Source organism: Siniperca chuatsi, linkage group LG16 (genome assembly GCF_020085105.1).
Source record: "Siniperca chuatsi isolate FFG_IHB_CAS linkage group LG16, ASM2008510v1, whole genome shotgun sequence".
Classification (NCBI taxonomy): Eukaryota; Metazoa; Chordata; class Actinopteri; order Centrarchiformes; family Sinipercidae; genus Siniperca; species Siniperca chuatsi.
Genome location: NC_058057.1, coordinates 28409344 through 28425281, shown reverse-complemented (window position 1 = coordinate 28425281; position 15938 = coordinate 28409344). Strand labels below are relative to the sequence as shown.

Here is a 15938-nt window from a genome sequence, read left to right as displayed (position 1 = left end):
GAAACTTAAGAAGACTAAATTCCCGTGCCAAGTTCTTATTAACTTTTACAGAGGAGCAACAGAAAGCATCCTGATTGCAAACATCACAAACTGGCATGGTATGTGCACGGCCCAGGACCGGAGGGCTCTGCAGCGGGTGATTAAAACCGGTCAGAACATCATTGGCATTCATTTATGTTGGCTAGTCTGCAGGCAACGTTAGCATCAGTGATATCAGTGAGGTGTCTGCACACCGATATCACTGTTACTAAAGGACAGGATGTATAACATTTGTTTTTGTGAGTAGCATAAAGAGAATGGCACCTTAAAGCACGTTTTGGCACAACAAACCCAAACTGCACCAGTAAAATGAGGTCTTTGGTGAGTGCAGGCATCACAGCAATGAAGCCATCAGTTTCTGGATTACTACTATGAAAAGGTGGTAGAAAAATGCACACCTGCTTAATATCAAAAGATGGCTCAGCTTCCCACCATGTTGCTCTAACTTTCTCCACCTGGTGAGCTTTCTCATTTTCTCTATCTGCTCTTTCCTTTTCTTTCTTTAACCAAATAGCTTTTAAACTGAGAACATCCACCAATAATCATGTTACAGCCAATTTTGCCATATTTTCTTCTAAGTCAACTTCTTTCTGCTCTGCAATCACAATTAATTCTTCCTTTTTGAGCTGTATGTTCACAGGTAGTAGCAGTAGTAAAATGATTTGTGGTTTGGCCTAGAGACTAAATACCACAGAGCCTTTAGGCTGTACCAGCTGCTAACAGGCTCTAACATAAATGTAATGCCTTGATTGCCAACAACAAGAAAGGATGCTGGCCTTACCTGAACCCTGGTGAGTTTGAGTAGTTTTCCACCATCGCTCCACTTTCCCACAGTGTTGTTGCTATTGACTCTGTGGTTGGGGCAGCCCATCAGGTCCACTCTGGTCTACAAACTATATCATTCTTTGTCCATCACAGTCTCAACAAAAAGAGTTGCGCTTTCAGCAGCACACTACTTTCATGTGTCCATAGCTCTCCTCTCCTCACTAGCATCTCATATTACATAAGGTCCGTGCTCTTGAGTTTGGCAACCATTTATAAATGGACAACCTGTGACTGTGAAACTGTTAGTACTTATTAAACAGGAAGCAATGATTTGTTTTGGGGGTTTATGTTTCACCAGCAAAGTGCTTGTTGCTGCTTTGATTCTTTAAGAGTTTGTTCACAGAGCAGAGCCTTTCATGCCAAATCCAACTATGTATCCATTTGCTATCAATGGTCAATTTCTTGATGTAAGTGTCTGACTGAAAAAAATTTTTTCCTTCAGGAACTGTTGCTGCAGTGTGCCGACATAATTTCAAGTTGAACCTGAAGAAGAAGTTCCAGTGTGTGTTTGAGGGGATCGCTAAACCAGGAAACCCAACCCTTCTGGATCAGATCTACACAGAGCTCTACATCACAGAGGGAGGGACTGCAGAGGTCAATGATGAACATGAGGTCAGACACATTGAAACAGCATCCAGGAAAATAGACAGACCAGAAACAACAATCAGAAAAGAAGACATCTTTAAACCCTCACCTGGAAGAGATGAACCAATCAGAACAGTGATGACAAAGGGAGTGGCTGGCATTGGGAAAACAGTTTTAACACAGAAGTTCACTCTGGACTGGGCTGAAGACAAAGCCAACCAGGACATACACTTCACATTTCCATTCACTTTCAGAGAGCTGAATGTGCTGAAAGAGAAAACGTTCAGCTTGGTGGAACTTGTTCATCTCTTCTTTACTGAAACCAAAGAAGCAGGAATCTGCAGGTTTGAAGAGTTCCAGGTTGTGTTCATCTTTGACGGTCTGGATGAGTGTCGACTTCCTCTGGACTTCCACAACAATGAGGTCCTGACTGATGCTACAGAGTCCACCTCAGTGGATGTGCTGCTGACAAACCTCATCAGGGGGAACCTGCTTCCCTCTGCTCGCCTCTGGATAACCACACGACCTGCAGCAGCCAATCAGATCCTTCCTGAGTGTGTTGACATGGTGACAGAGGTCAGAGGGTTCACTGACCCACAGAAGGAGGAGTACTTCAGGAAGAGATTCAGAGATGAGGAGCAGGCCAACAGAATCATCTCCCACATCAAGACATCACGAAGCCTCCACATCATGTGCCACATCCCAGTGTTCTGCTGGATCACTGCTACAGTTCTGGAGGATGTGTTGAAGACCAGAGAGGGAGGAGAGCTGCCCAAGACCCTGACTGAGATGTACATCCACTTCTTGATGGTTCAGTCCAAACTGAAGAACATCAAGTATGATGGAGGAGCTGAGACAGATCCACTCTGGAATAGAAAGAGCAGGAAGATGATTGAGTCTCTGGGAAAACTGGCTTTTGAGCAGCTGCAGAAAGGCAACCTGATCTTCTATGAATCAGACCTGACAGAGTGTGGCATCGATATCAGAGCAGCCTCAGTGTACTCAGGAGTGTTCACACAGATCTTTAAAGAGGAGAGTGGGCTGTACCAGGACAAGGTGTTCTGCTTTGTCCATCTGAGCGTTCAGGAGTTTCTGGCTGCTCTTCATGTCCATCTGACATTCATCAACTCTGGTGTCAATCTGCTGTCAGAAGAACAATCAACCTCCCAGTTGCCTAAAGTCTTTAGAGAGAAACCTAAACTAAAACATCTCTATCAGAGTGCTGTGGACAAAGCCTTACAGAGTCCAAATGGACATTTGGACTTGTTCCTCCGCTTCCTCCTGGGTCTTTCACTGGAGACCAATCAGACTCTCCTACGGGGTCTGCTGACACAGACAGGAAGTAGCTTACAGACCAACCAGAAAACAGCTGTGTACATCAAGGACAAGATCAGTGAGAATTTGCCTTCAGAGAAAAGCATCAATCTGTTCCACTGTCTGAATGAACTGAAGGACTGTTCTCTAGTGAAGGTTATCCAACAGGTCCTGAGATCAGGAAGTCTCTCCACAGATAAACTGTCTCCTGCTCAGTGGTCAGCTCTGGTCTTCATCTTACTGTCATCAGAAAAAGATCTGGATGTGTTTGACCTGAAGAAATACTCTGCTTCAGAGGAGGCTCTTCTGAGGCTGCTGCCAGTGGTCAAAGCCTCCAACAAAGCTCTGTAGGTGTAGATGGGGGTTTCAATTATGTACATCTCTGTTAAGGCTGACTGACAAACAAACATGCACAGACAAATGTCAAGTAGCTTATCATTAGCCATGTAAAATAGTATAGATTGCATAATTGAAAACATGGCTTTCAATCACATTAATTATTAAGAGCAATGTTTTCAAATGTGCACATTTCTTTTAAGGCTAACTGGCTGTAATCTGTCAAGGAGAAGCTGTGAAGCTCTGTCCTCAGTTCTCAACTCCCAGTCATCTAGTCTGAGAGAGCTGGACCTGAGTTACAATAACCTGCAGGATTCAGGAGTGAAGCTGCTGTCTGCTTGGACTGGAGCAGTCCACACTGTACAATGAAAACTCTCAGGTCAGAATTCAGCTGTTTGTTAAACAGTGGCTCTTTAAAATCCTGATCATCCAACTTTAGGTTCATGTTAGTGAAGATGGTCAAAATCTACAGGATTTTCCTGTTTGCAAGATTTTATACAACACTGAGTTAACGATATTTTCCTAATTCCAGTCTGTCAAGATGTCTGATCACAGAGGAAGGCTGTGCATCTCTGGCCTCATCTTTGAGCTCAAATCCCTCCCATCTGAGAGAGCTGGACCTGAGTAATAACAACCTGCAGGATTCAGGGGTGAAGCTGCTTTCTGCTGGACTGGAAAGTTCACACTGGAAACTGGAAACTCTCTGGTCAGTATTAAGCTGATGTCAATTACTGGTTTTGCAGAAACATTCCCTTGAGTAATGTCCAGTTTTGTCACAACAGAAATCTCCTCTTAAATATATCTGTTTTCTGTTGTCTTTTTTTTCAAAACCATGTACAAATACTACAGGCAATAATTAGATTACATTTGAAGACCAGAGGTTTCAACTATGTACATCTCTGTTAAGGCTGACTTACAAACACAGACAAATGTAAAGTAGCTAATCATGAGTCAGAGAAAATAAAAACAATGCATAATTGAAAACATGGTTGATTGAAAACATGGTTTTCAATTACATTAAATAATAAGAGCAATAGACCCTGACTGATGAGGGATTTTTGAAACCGATACGATCCTGATTTTAGAGGGGAAAAGTAACTGATTACCAATATGGCGGCATATAGTGGCTGTGTAGATTGTGCACCGCCATATAGTGAATGTTTTCTGTCTGGATTAATTCAACATATACATTTGTCAACCTATATGCCAATGCAAAGGTACTATATGTTCAGATCAGGCTACTTTCATTTAAACAAATAACTTTATTAAAATAATATTTAAGTTAAATATTCTTTAATATTTCCAGCATTGCATCTCACCAACTAGGTAAAAATGTTGCGTCACATTCAACAGACTCAACCGCCACTGTACCATCATCTGCTGAGCTGCAGAATGATGGAAAGATGCTCTGATGCTAACCTTTCAATCTGCTACATTACTGACTGTACTGACAAAGTATAGCTGGCTAGCTACCTCACTAACACAGCAAACAGATGTGATAAGGACGTGTGATGTGATGTGTCAGGGACAGGGTTATGTTAAAGTTATATTGAGTTGTATTTCACAAACTAGTTAGCAACTTACCGTGAAGACACAGCTTTGTCTACTCAAATGTGATGCACACTGCACTTTGCTACATGTGCTGCACAGTGCTGAGAGTATTGTAGTGATAACAATGACCCATATTTCCCATCATGCCCTGCCCAATGCTGAACTGAGTAGTTTGTTAAGTTATCTGTTTTATGTTCCAAAATGCAAATGTTACTTTTTGTTTGTAATGTGTCTGTTCAGAACATGGTAGTTTATGTTGGTAATTGTGTCAAATGTGCCCATTTCTTTTAAGGCTAACTGGCTGTAATCTGTCAAGGAGAAGCTGTGAAGCTCTGTCCTCAGTTCTCAGCTCCCAGTCCTCTAGTCTGAGAGAGCTGGACCTGAGTAACAACAACCTGCAGGATTCAGGTGTGAAGCTGCTGTCTGCTGGACTTGACAGTCCACACTCTAAACTGGAAACACTCAGGTCAGGATTAAGCTCATTGTTAAGCATCACACTGGTTTTGCAGAGCCATTTCCCTCAAGTAATTTTCAGTTTCATAAAATCTTCGTCTTACTTTTTTTTTGTTTGATTGTCACTGACAACAAAACACAGGTAATAATCAGATTAAATTTGAAGACCAGTGGTTTTCAATTATGTACTTCTCTGTTAAGGCTGACTGACAAACACAAACATGCACTGACAAACTCATTTTCTAAAACACTATGTTTACAGTAATTTCCTTATTCCAGTCTGTCAGGTTGTCTGATCACAGAGGAAGGCTGTGCTTTTCTGGCCTCAGCTCTGAGCTCCAACCCCTCCCACCTGAGAGAGCTGGACCTGAGCTACAATCATCCAGGAGACTCAGGAGTGACTCTGCTGTCTGCTGGACTGAAGGATCCACACTGGAGACTGGAAACTCTCAGGTATGGACAGACAACAACAACTCAGACACTGCAGGTGCCTCTAATTTCTTTAATTCCATGTCCTTCACTCTGATCTGTCATCATGAAGGATGTCTTATTTCTCTTACTTCTGTTCAGAGGAGCAGGCACAGCGCTACACCGGATCAAGGGTGTGCTATAGCCACACCACAAATCTGCATAGCCCCAGCTAAGCCACCTCACACATTTAGTATTTTTATTATTTTTAAATAAAGACATATAAAAAAGTTAATAACCAGCCATTCTGTTCCCAGTCTGATCCCTGGCTGTGAGCTCGTGCTGCACGTGCAGTTGATAAGCATAGGCTAAATGCACTTCTTGTTGTGGCTGCACTGTGGATATTATTCCTTTCATTTCTGACATTGTGACAGACATTTAATCCATAACATTATAACCAATGCACAGCAGGACACATGTATACCGTCGGCCTACAAGTTATTTTTGTTTGTAATAGAAATATAATCACTAAGATTGTGATTAAAGCCAGTTCATTTACAAGTGTGTGCACAGTTAACAGGCATGGGCTCAATGCACTGCGCTTCTCTGGATATTATTAATTTAATTTCTGACACTGTGACAGCCATTTCATCGGAAACATTACTACCAATGCACAGTTGTCTGATTATGCATATGGAATAAATGCACTTCTTGTTATTAATTGCGGCTGCACAGGCGCTGTCCAGTGCTTTAGTCTTTCACCTTTGCATGTGAAAGATGTTTTTGTCATTGCCTTGTGGTCACTTGTATTAAGCTTATAGCAATTTTGTTGAATATTCTTTGGCCAAATTCAATTAAAAACTATATTTATATTGAATGTGTTGTGCCATTTCTGCTTTTATTGAAAAAACGAGAACTTCATTATAAAGTAACTCTGAAGTCATGAAAAACTATTTTCTTAGCACCCCCACATATTGGTCAAGCTCCCCCGTTAGGGGGAGAGAAAAACTCCTGGCACCGGCCATGCAGAGGAGTGAGTAGGCCTGAGTTAGGAAACATGAATCCCCAGAAGTTTTATCGAATGGAAACACCCATTCTTTGGTCCAGACTGAAATAACCCCATATAATATAAAATATTAGGAAAGACAGCAAGCAAGTACTGCAAGTCAAAAGTCATAAATATAAAATAGACAATAAGAAAGATGTGGAAAAATATTATAAAAATAGTAAAGAATATGTACAATATGACTTATTTAAATTACTGTTTGTACAGGGATGTGCAATATATTTACACAGGAATGTCCAAGAGTTCACAGTATGAAGTACAAAAATATTTGCAATGTGCAAGATAGTAGTCCAGAAGATGTGCATTAATGTAACACATTGAGTCAGGTATGTAGACTTTACGTCAATAAAACATGTAGTGAGAGGTTGGGGGGGTATGACTCATTGTCAGTGGGGAGCCTTGTTGAGGAGGCAGGCTGCAGTCTGGAAGAAACTGTTTTTGTGGCGTGAGGTTTTGGTCTTGATGGACCGCAGCCTCCTGCCGGAGGGGAGTGTCTGAGGTTGAACTTCTTCAGCTTCTGCAGGAAGTACATCCTCTGCTGGGCTTCCTTGGTGAGGGAGCTGATGTTCAGCTCCCACTTGAGGTCCTGGGTGATGATGGTGCAGGAAGCGGAAGGACTCCACAGTGTCAACTGGGGAGTCACACAGGGTGATAGAGGCAGGTGGGGCTGGGTTTTACCTGTAATCCACAACCATCTCCACTGTCTTTAGAGCATTGAGCTCCAGGTTGTTCTGATTGCACCAGGTCACCAGGTGGTCAATCTCCCACCTGTAGGTGGACTCATCCCCATCAGAGATGGGCCCAATGAGGGTGGTGTCATCTGCAAACTTCTGGAGCTTGACAGACTGGTGACTGGAGGTGCAGTTGGTGGTGTACAGGGAGAAGAGCAGAGGGGAAAGGACACAACTTAGGTGAAAACAGGCTGCTTTTCAGGGGTTCTGCCTCCCGAACAGTCTGTTGACGTCCTTCTCCAGAAAGGAGAGAGTCATTGTTGCGGTAGGGGAGGGGGGAGCTTCTGGGGTGTGCAGTTGTGGTAGGGCTGGGGGATGGTGTCAGGATTGTCTCATTGTCTCTCAAAGCAACATGTAGGACTCATTCAGTTGGTTGGCCCGGCGCAAGTCATTAATGGAGTGGGGGGGGGCTTTTGGTTTGTAGTTGGTGATCTGTCTGAGCCCCCTCCAGACAGAAGCAGAGTCATTGGCTGCGAACTGGTGTTGGAGTTTCTCAGAGTACAGTCGTTTAGCTTCTCTCACCGCCTTGCTAAACCTGTACTTTGACTCTCTAAACCTGTCCCCGTCTCCACTCCTGAATGCTTCTTCCTTTTCCAACCACAGCTGTCTGAGTTTACCTGTGAGCCAGGGTTTGCCATTGTTATAACCCTGCTGCATGATGGTACACAGCAGTCCTCACAGGAGCTGATGTATGACATCACAGCCTCTGTGAACTCATCCAGACTATTGGTAGAAATCCTGAAAACATCCCAGTCAGTGCAGTCCAAGCATGCCTGAAGGTCCTCCATAGCTTCACTGGTCCACTGCTTTGATGTCCTCACAACAGGTTTAAACAGTTCTAATTTCTGCCTGTATACAGGAATCAGGTCAGTGTGTCCCAGTGAAGCGTGGGGACGGCGTGATAGGCACTGCTTACTGTGGTGTCACAGTGATCCAGAATATTCTCCTCTCTGGTCGGCCATTTAATAAACTGAGAATTTCCTTGTTAAAGTCACAAAAGACAATAACTAAGAAGTCCAGGTTTGTCCGCTCCACACTCAGTATCTGCTCAGCGAGCATACGCTGTGGGTCCTGCATGTTGGCCTGCAGTGGAATGTAAGCACCGACCAGAATGAATGAAACAAACTCACTGGGGGAGTAGAAGGTTTTACAGTTTATGAATAAATATTCCAGATCAGGAGAACAGTGCTGTTGAATCACTGTCATGTCGTTTTACCAGCCACTATGAACAGATACATCGTTTGGCCAGAAAGTTCTGTGTCGCGATCCGCTCTGATGACTTGGAAGCATGCCAGCTGCAGCGCAGAGTCCAGTCCCAGATAGCACACATGCGTCTTGCAGACGTTGGCCCGACTTATTAAAGTTGCATTGGTAAGATGTAGGATTTAGAGCGTTTGCTAATCGCCAAAACGTCGCTGAGACATCGGCGAGTCGTATGTGTGCTATCTGGGGTATTGATCCACACAGCCACGTCTCAGTGACGCATAAAACGGAAGATGAATAAAAGTCTCTGTTTTTCCTCATCAGTAGCTGAAGTTCATCTAGTTTATTGCACAGTGAACGCAGGTTGGAGAGAAATATTCCCAGTAATGTGTACTAAATCAGCGCCGGCAGACACGCACATTTTCCTCTCCTCCAGCGTTTCACTGCACGAGCAAAGGTAAGAACACCTTTGACCAGAATGTCCAATAATTCCACTGATGACAGCAGAAAAGAGGGAAATACAGAGCCTTGCGAAAGTATTCGGCCCCCTTGAACTTTGCGACCTTTTGCCACATTTCAGGCTTCAAACATAAAGATATGAAACTGTATTTTTTTGTGAAGAATCAACAACAAGTGGGACACAATCATGAAGTGGAACGAAATTTATTGGATATTTCAAACTTTTTTAACAATTCAAAAACTGAAAAATTGGGCGTGCAAAATTATTCAGCCCCTTTACTTTCTGTGCAGCAAACTCTCTCCAGAGGTTCAGTGAGGATCTCTGAATGATCCAATGTTGACCTAAATGACTGATGATGATAAATAGAATCCACCTGTGTGTAATCAAGTCTCCGTATAAATGCACCTGCACTGTGATAGTCTCAGAGGTCCGTTTAAAACGCAGAGAGCATCATGAAGAACAAGGAACACACCAGGCAGGTCCGAGATACTGTTGTGGAAAAGTTTAAAGCCGGATTTGGATACAAAAAGATTTCCCAAGCTTTAAACATCCCAAGGAGCACTGTGCAAGCGATAATATTGAAATGGAAGGAGTATCAGACCACTGCAAATCTCCAAGACCTGGCCGTCCCTCTAAACTTTCAGCTCATACAAGGAGAAGACTGATCAGAGATGCAGCCAAGAGGCCCATGATCACTCTGGATGAACTGCAGAGATCTACAGCTGAGGTGGGAGACTCTGTCCATAGGACAACAATCAGTCGTATACTGCACAAATCTGGCCTTTATGGAAGAGTGGCAAGAAGAAAGCCATTTCTTAAAGATATCCATAAAAAGTGTTGTTTAAAGTTTGCCACAAGCCACCTGGGAGACACACCAAACATGTGGAAGAAGGTGCTCTGGTCAGATGAAACCAAAATTGAAGTTTTTGGCAACAATACAAAACGTTATGTTTGGCGTAAAAGCAACACAGCTCATCACCCTGAACACACCATCCCCACTGTCAAACATGGTGGTGGCAGCATCATGGTTTGGGCCTGCTTTTCTTCAGCAGGGACAGGGAAGATGGTTAAAATTGATGGGAAGATGGATGGAGCCAAATACAGGACCATTCTGGAAGAAAACCTGATGGAGTCTGCAAAAGACCTGAGACTGGGACGGAGATTTGTCTTCCAACAAGACAATGATCCAAAACATAAAGCAAAATCTACAATGGAATGGTTCAAAAATAAACATATCCAGGTGTTGGATGGCCAAGTCAAAGTCCAGACCTGAATCCAAGAGAGAATCTGTGGAAAGAACTGAAAACTGCTGTTCACAAATGCTCTCCATCCAACCTCACTGAGCTCGAGCTGTTTTGCAAGGAGGAATGGGCAAAAATTTCAGTCTCTCGATGTGCAAAACTGATAGAGACATACCCCAAGCGACTTACAGCTGTAATCGCAGCAAAAGGTGGCACTACAAAGTATTAACTTAAGGAGGCTGAATAATTTTGCACGCCCAATTTTTCAGTTTGATTTGTTAAAGTTTGAAATATCCAATAAATTTCGTTCCACTTCATGATTGTGTCCCACTTGTTGTTGATTCTTCACAAAAAAATAGTTTCATATCTTTATGTTTGAAGCCTGAAATGTGGCAAAAGGTCGCAAAGTTCAAGGGGGCCGAATACTTTCGCAAGGCACTGTAAGTCCGCTGGTGAAGTTCCCCTGATGTTCATGAGCTCTTCTCTGTTGAAAGAGCTCCGGTTATCACAGCAGAAAACTGAACTTACAAACAAAACAACACACACCAACACACAAAGGCAGCCATCCGCGACGCCATCTTGGATTTTATTTATATCTTCATCAGAATGATGGAGACAGTTGCCACAGATGAGTTTCAGCCTGTTTCTCTGTCACTCTGACAAACTGCTTCATGTTGAGCAGCAGTTAGGACTCATGTTGGATAGAAAATCACTCTGACTGTGTTTCTTCCTCCAGGCTGGACCATGGTGGAGAGCAGAGGCTGAAACCTGGTCTGAGGAAGTGTAAGTGTGGATTTGTCAGTCTGTCTCTCTGTCCCTCCTCTCCAGCCACATTTCTAATTCCCCAGGCCCCTTCATTGCCATTTTCCATCCACCCACCAGGTGCCCTCGGACCTTCCCTCCTTTCCCCATCACCTGACTGCCCCGCCCATCTTATCTGCTTCCTCTTTCCCTCATCAGCCGTCCTCATTTTCACTTTTTCACTCAGATTTATTATTAGATCAGATTTTTTTGTTCCTGCCCCACCAACACAGACACCATCAGCTCCACCCACTGCAATCAGCAGTGAACTCACCTGAGCTCATTACACACCTGCCACTAATCATCTACTCCACACTATAGTCTCACTCCCGGTTCACTCACTGTCTGGTTCTAACCTCTGGAGAACTCAACCTGACCACAGCTTCTGGACAAATTTGGCTGACTTCTCCGTGTGTGTTTCTTGTCAGCTCCCGGTTTCCTGTGGGATGTGGATCTTACACAGCGCCATCAAGATAAGACCCATAGACTTTATAGCTTAGCTCCCATCATTGCTTTTCTCTGTCTGGCCGCTTCAATAAACTCCCTCGTCTCAGTACTAACCTCTGTGTCCCGTGTCTGTCTGCTGACAGTTCCTCTGTTCACATTTTTTTTAATGTGGCCAATATCAGATACCAGTGTGGTCACGGTCCTGGAATGACCTGCATGCACAAAAGTCTGTCTTCCATGTTTGTAATGGAATACTGTATTGTATACCGAGTGACTCTCGCCACCACAGAATTGTGACGAATGTCGATATTGACTGAGGTAAAAGTCTCATAAATTCTGATATGACTGTTCACACTGAGGTCGCATTGCAAAAAATCAGACCTGTATCTGATTCAGGACCACATATGAAATTGGCCCAGATCAGAATTGAAAAGATCAGATTCCATGTGATTTGTGCTGTTTACAAAAAACAGATCTGATTTGGGTCACTTTTGCCTGCAGTGTGAACGTAGCCTAAGTTGCTGTCTTGCCTTGTGTTTTTGCTTTCAAGCTTCTGTCAACCGAACTTTAACCTTAACCTGTACACAGCAGGTGATTTGTTCATTTTTAATAGGGGGGATTCCCCCCTGGAGGGCGAGGAGGGCTTCCTTGGTAGCATATATTTTGCTCCTTGAACTGATTTTAAGGGGCATTTACTAACCTCTGAAGTAATGTATAATTTTTATGTTATATTGTCAAATAAACACTCAATTTGAGGCACAAAGATTTGTTTTATTTGAAAAATAACAAGTTAGGACAGCAAAAAAAATACATTAATGAGCATTCAAGGGCACTTTTGCTCCAAGCGCTGTTAATATCTGACCCGGCTGCTGCCCTCTCTCTTTCCCCTGTCTCCTGTAGAGAATATCGATAAATGTTGAGAATTATTACATTTTGATGGAGCGTTTTTATTTTAACCGCGCAGCTTTTGTAGCCTTTACTGCGCTGGTTTAGCAGCCCAGGAAACTCACAGACCAATTGCATGCGTTGTAAATCATCTCACGTGATGCTACTCAGCCTATCAAATCTGTGCATCACCATTGCCAAGTCAGTGAGTGAGGTGCACACAGGGACACAGACTGGATATGGCGCCGCCGCTCAGCCTAGCAGCCAATTCTTTCCAGTGGCCACTCGCAGTTTTGCAATGAAAAAATCCCCTGTGGCATTTTCTCCATTGGCCACCATTATAAAAGAGACGTCTGTACAACTGTTGACAGGACACCTTTAAAGCAAGCTATTTGTCATTAAACCACTGATTTCATCTCACCGTATCAACTGTCTGCATTTTGGTCCTTCCCCTGTTGCCACTCTCCTGCTGCCCCATGACAGGATTCAGTTTAATTAATGATGACTAAACAGCACACAGTTTCTCTTTAAATACAATGATGGTTGTGGTGTTTATTGATTAAAACATCACTGACAAATGTCATTAAACTTTATAGAAATGAACAACAGTAAACCAAGAATAAGCCCTTCAGATGTGTCTGGTGATAAACTGCTGCTGTGTTGTGTCTTTTTCTCTCCATCAGATTCCTGTGAACTCACAGTGGACACAAACTCCATTAACATAAACCTCAAACTGTCTGACAACAACAGGAAGGTGACAGTGGTGACAAAGAAGCGGCCATATCCTGATCATCCAAAGAGATTTGACCACTGGCTGCTGCTGTGCAGAAATGGTCTGACTGGTCGCTGTTACTGGGAGGTCGAATGGAGAGGAGAGGTTTATATATCAGTGAGTTACAGAGGAATCAGAAGGAGAGGAAACAGTGCTGACTGCAGGTTTGGATGGAATAATCAGTCCTGGAGTCTGAAGTGCTCAGACTATGGTTACTCTGTCTGTCACAAAAACAGAGTAACATCCATCTCCTCCTCCATCTCTAACAGAGCAGCAGTGTATGTGAACTGTCCTGCTGGCGCTCTGTCCTTCTACAGAGTCTCCTCTGACACACTGATCCACCTCCACACCTTCAACACCACATTCACTGAATCTCTTTATCCTGGCTTTGGGTTCTGGTCACCAGGTTCCTCAGTGTCTCTGTAGGAGGGAGACAACTTCCAGTCCTGTGGTTCAAATGTTGGTGGTGGACGAGACTTCACTGTGGTTAACATTTGGCTCACTGATTCTGCCTTTAATGCCAGAAATATTTTCTTCTTAGAAATGATGAAATGATCTCCAGGCTGAACTTGTGTACAAACTGTTGACTTTGATTTTCACTTTAATAAAGTTTTATTGTAGCAGCATCTAGTACTATCACGTTTAAGTGTCGAGCCAGGACACAGGGTGAGGACCCAAATGCAGACAGCAGGTAGAGCAGGTTCAGTTCAACAGTTTTAATGAAAAGAACAAGGCTCCCTCGGGTTACAGGCAGGCAGTGGTCACAAGCAGGTAAGCCGTCAAAAAGAGGCAAACAAGTTCAACAGGGAGCCGGCAAAAACCAAAAATCCATAAACGAAACTACACCAGAAACAGCGCATGAGTCTAAGAAACACAGAGGACCGGACCGGGGCTAAATACAGACTAAATACATTTAGACAGGTGAGACAACGAGACACAGGTGAGAACAATCACAGAATCAAAGACAGGACGATGCCACAGACTAAATACACTCAAACAGGTGAGAAACAAAACAAGAACCATGACAGGCTCATGTCTGCAGAACAATCACAGCAATCAATCAAAAATTGCCAGTCGGTTTGCTTGGTAGGAAGCAAAACTAAGAGACACACGAAGTGCTGCAGGTTAGAATATTTCAAATATAAAACAGGAAATAACCAAACATTCAATTTGTACACAGAATGGCTCATGACAGTGTACCTGCTTGTGTGATGTGTAGTGACAGTCTAGTACACAAATCATCTCTGAGAACAATAAAGTTTTCAGGAGTGTAAACTCCATCGTAGAAAAGGTTTCAGTTGTAGTCATCTGACACTGTTTTTCTCAATTGTGAAAATGGTCTGAGAACTCAGAAATTTAAGCTACTCTGTGTTGCTTAAGGAAGGAGTCTTCCTCAGACGAGGAGTCTAACTCGGGATTGTTAAGCGCGCACATTTGCATCTAAAAGCTACAAACCGCACATCTGAAGACAGCGAGGTGAAGATTCTTAGTAGAGAGAAGAGTTGGTTTGAAAGAGGAGTCAAAGAAGCCATTTTTGTGAAAAAAGAAAACGCCTCTTTGAACAGAAATGGTGGTCTGAGATTCAACCTGCCAACCGTTTACCACAGTGTATTAACACCGTGGTCAAGCCAATCACATGCTAATCAGGTACTGAACAGTGATGAGGGAGGTGCAGCCAGAAAACAATAGGCCTGATTACTGATTACTGGGCCATCATGGAAACAATTAGGTCAGTTTCAGGTGAAACTAGGCAGGTAAACAGCAGACACTCAGGTAGACTCCTTCCTGAGGGCGGGGCTTAAGCAACACAGAGTAGCTTACATTTCTGAGTTCTCAGACCATTTTCACAATTGAGAATGACTTCCGGATGGGAGCCGAAACGTCTTGATTCTGAAAACAGCGTCCAGACGACTACGACTGAAACCTTTTCTACGATGGAGCACTCCTGGACGAATGCACCGTCTTAAACTAGTAATACTAATATTCACTAATTAGTCATGTGTCTTATCTCAGTGTCTACACACAGCAGTTATGTAACTCCGTGTCGGAGCAGAGGAGCTCATCTCAGCCTTCACTTCCCATCCTGCAGTCTGAAAGTTCACGCTTCAGCGACATCATTCTCCTCCCACAGTCCTGACACACACACACACACACACACACACACACACACACACACACACACACACACACACACACACACACACACACACCGTCTCTTTATTTTACACTGCACTGAAAGCAGAGATTTCATCACAGGCTCAGAGACTGAAGCTGCCTCTCAAATGACACTGAGAGTCAGAGAGTTTATTAAATAATCAGAGAGTTTATTAAATAATCAGTTTATTGAAGAGTGTATTAACAGAGATGTACTCACAGTACTGGAACACGGCTCGGGGACACAAACCGGACTACAGGAGATACACAGTGAGTCTCAGTTTATTATCTTCATGTAAAAGCTTCCCTGCAGCTGTCAGGACTCGTCAGGCTGGAGTCAAGATTCCTGGAAACAACACTTTCAAATTAAAACCTCATTATATGAATAATGAATGGGTGCCGCAAAAAACACAGTAAAATTAAAGATGAGGACGATCTGGAATTTCAGGTTTTTGATTGAATTTCCATTTCTGCTGTAGTTTTATTCCATTTTACCAAGCTGTGGCATCACTGTATAGTGTATTCAACATACTCATTTTCTATGGGTGCAAAACTTGCATTTCTACGCTTTTACTTTGAAGGTAAAGTCTGGTGACCTCAGGTGATTTTCGCTCTGCCTGGCTTCACGCAGGTGAAGCTGACTTTGTACCTGTCTGTGTGCAGAAGC

The 15938-nt window shown here is 43.3% G+C and overlaps 1 protein-coding gene across 1 annotated transcript in view; it reads left to right on the top strand.

Annotated features, from left to right (window-relative positions):
• Positions 1-13740, top strand: part of LOC122862637 (protein NLRC3-like) — a 28118-nt gene extending 14378 nt beyond the window's left edge. Inside the window, exons 10-14 of the mRNA XM_044168149.1 lie at positions 1307-3110; positions 4943-5116; positions 5383-5556; positions 10949-10995; positions 13029-13740. Of these exons, the coding sequence (XP_044024084.1) occupies positions 1307-3110; positions 4943-5116; positions 5383-5556; positions 10949-10995; positions 13029-13543 (2714 nt within the window). The 3' untranslated portion in view covers positions 13544-13740. The remainder of the gene's footprint in view (positions 1-1306; positions 3111-4942; positions 5117-5382; positions 5557-10948; positions 10996-13028) is intronic.
• Positions 13741-15938: the final 2198 nt, after the last annotated feature.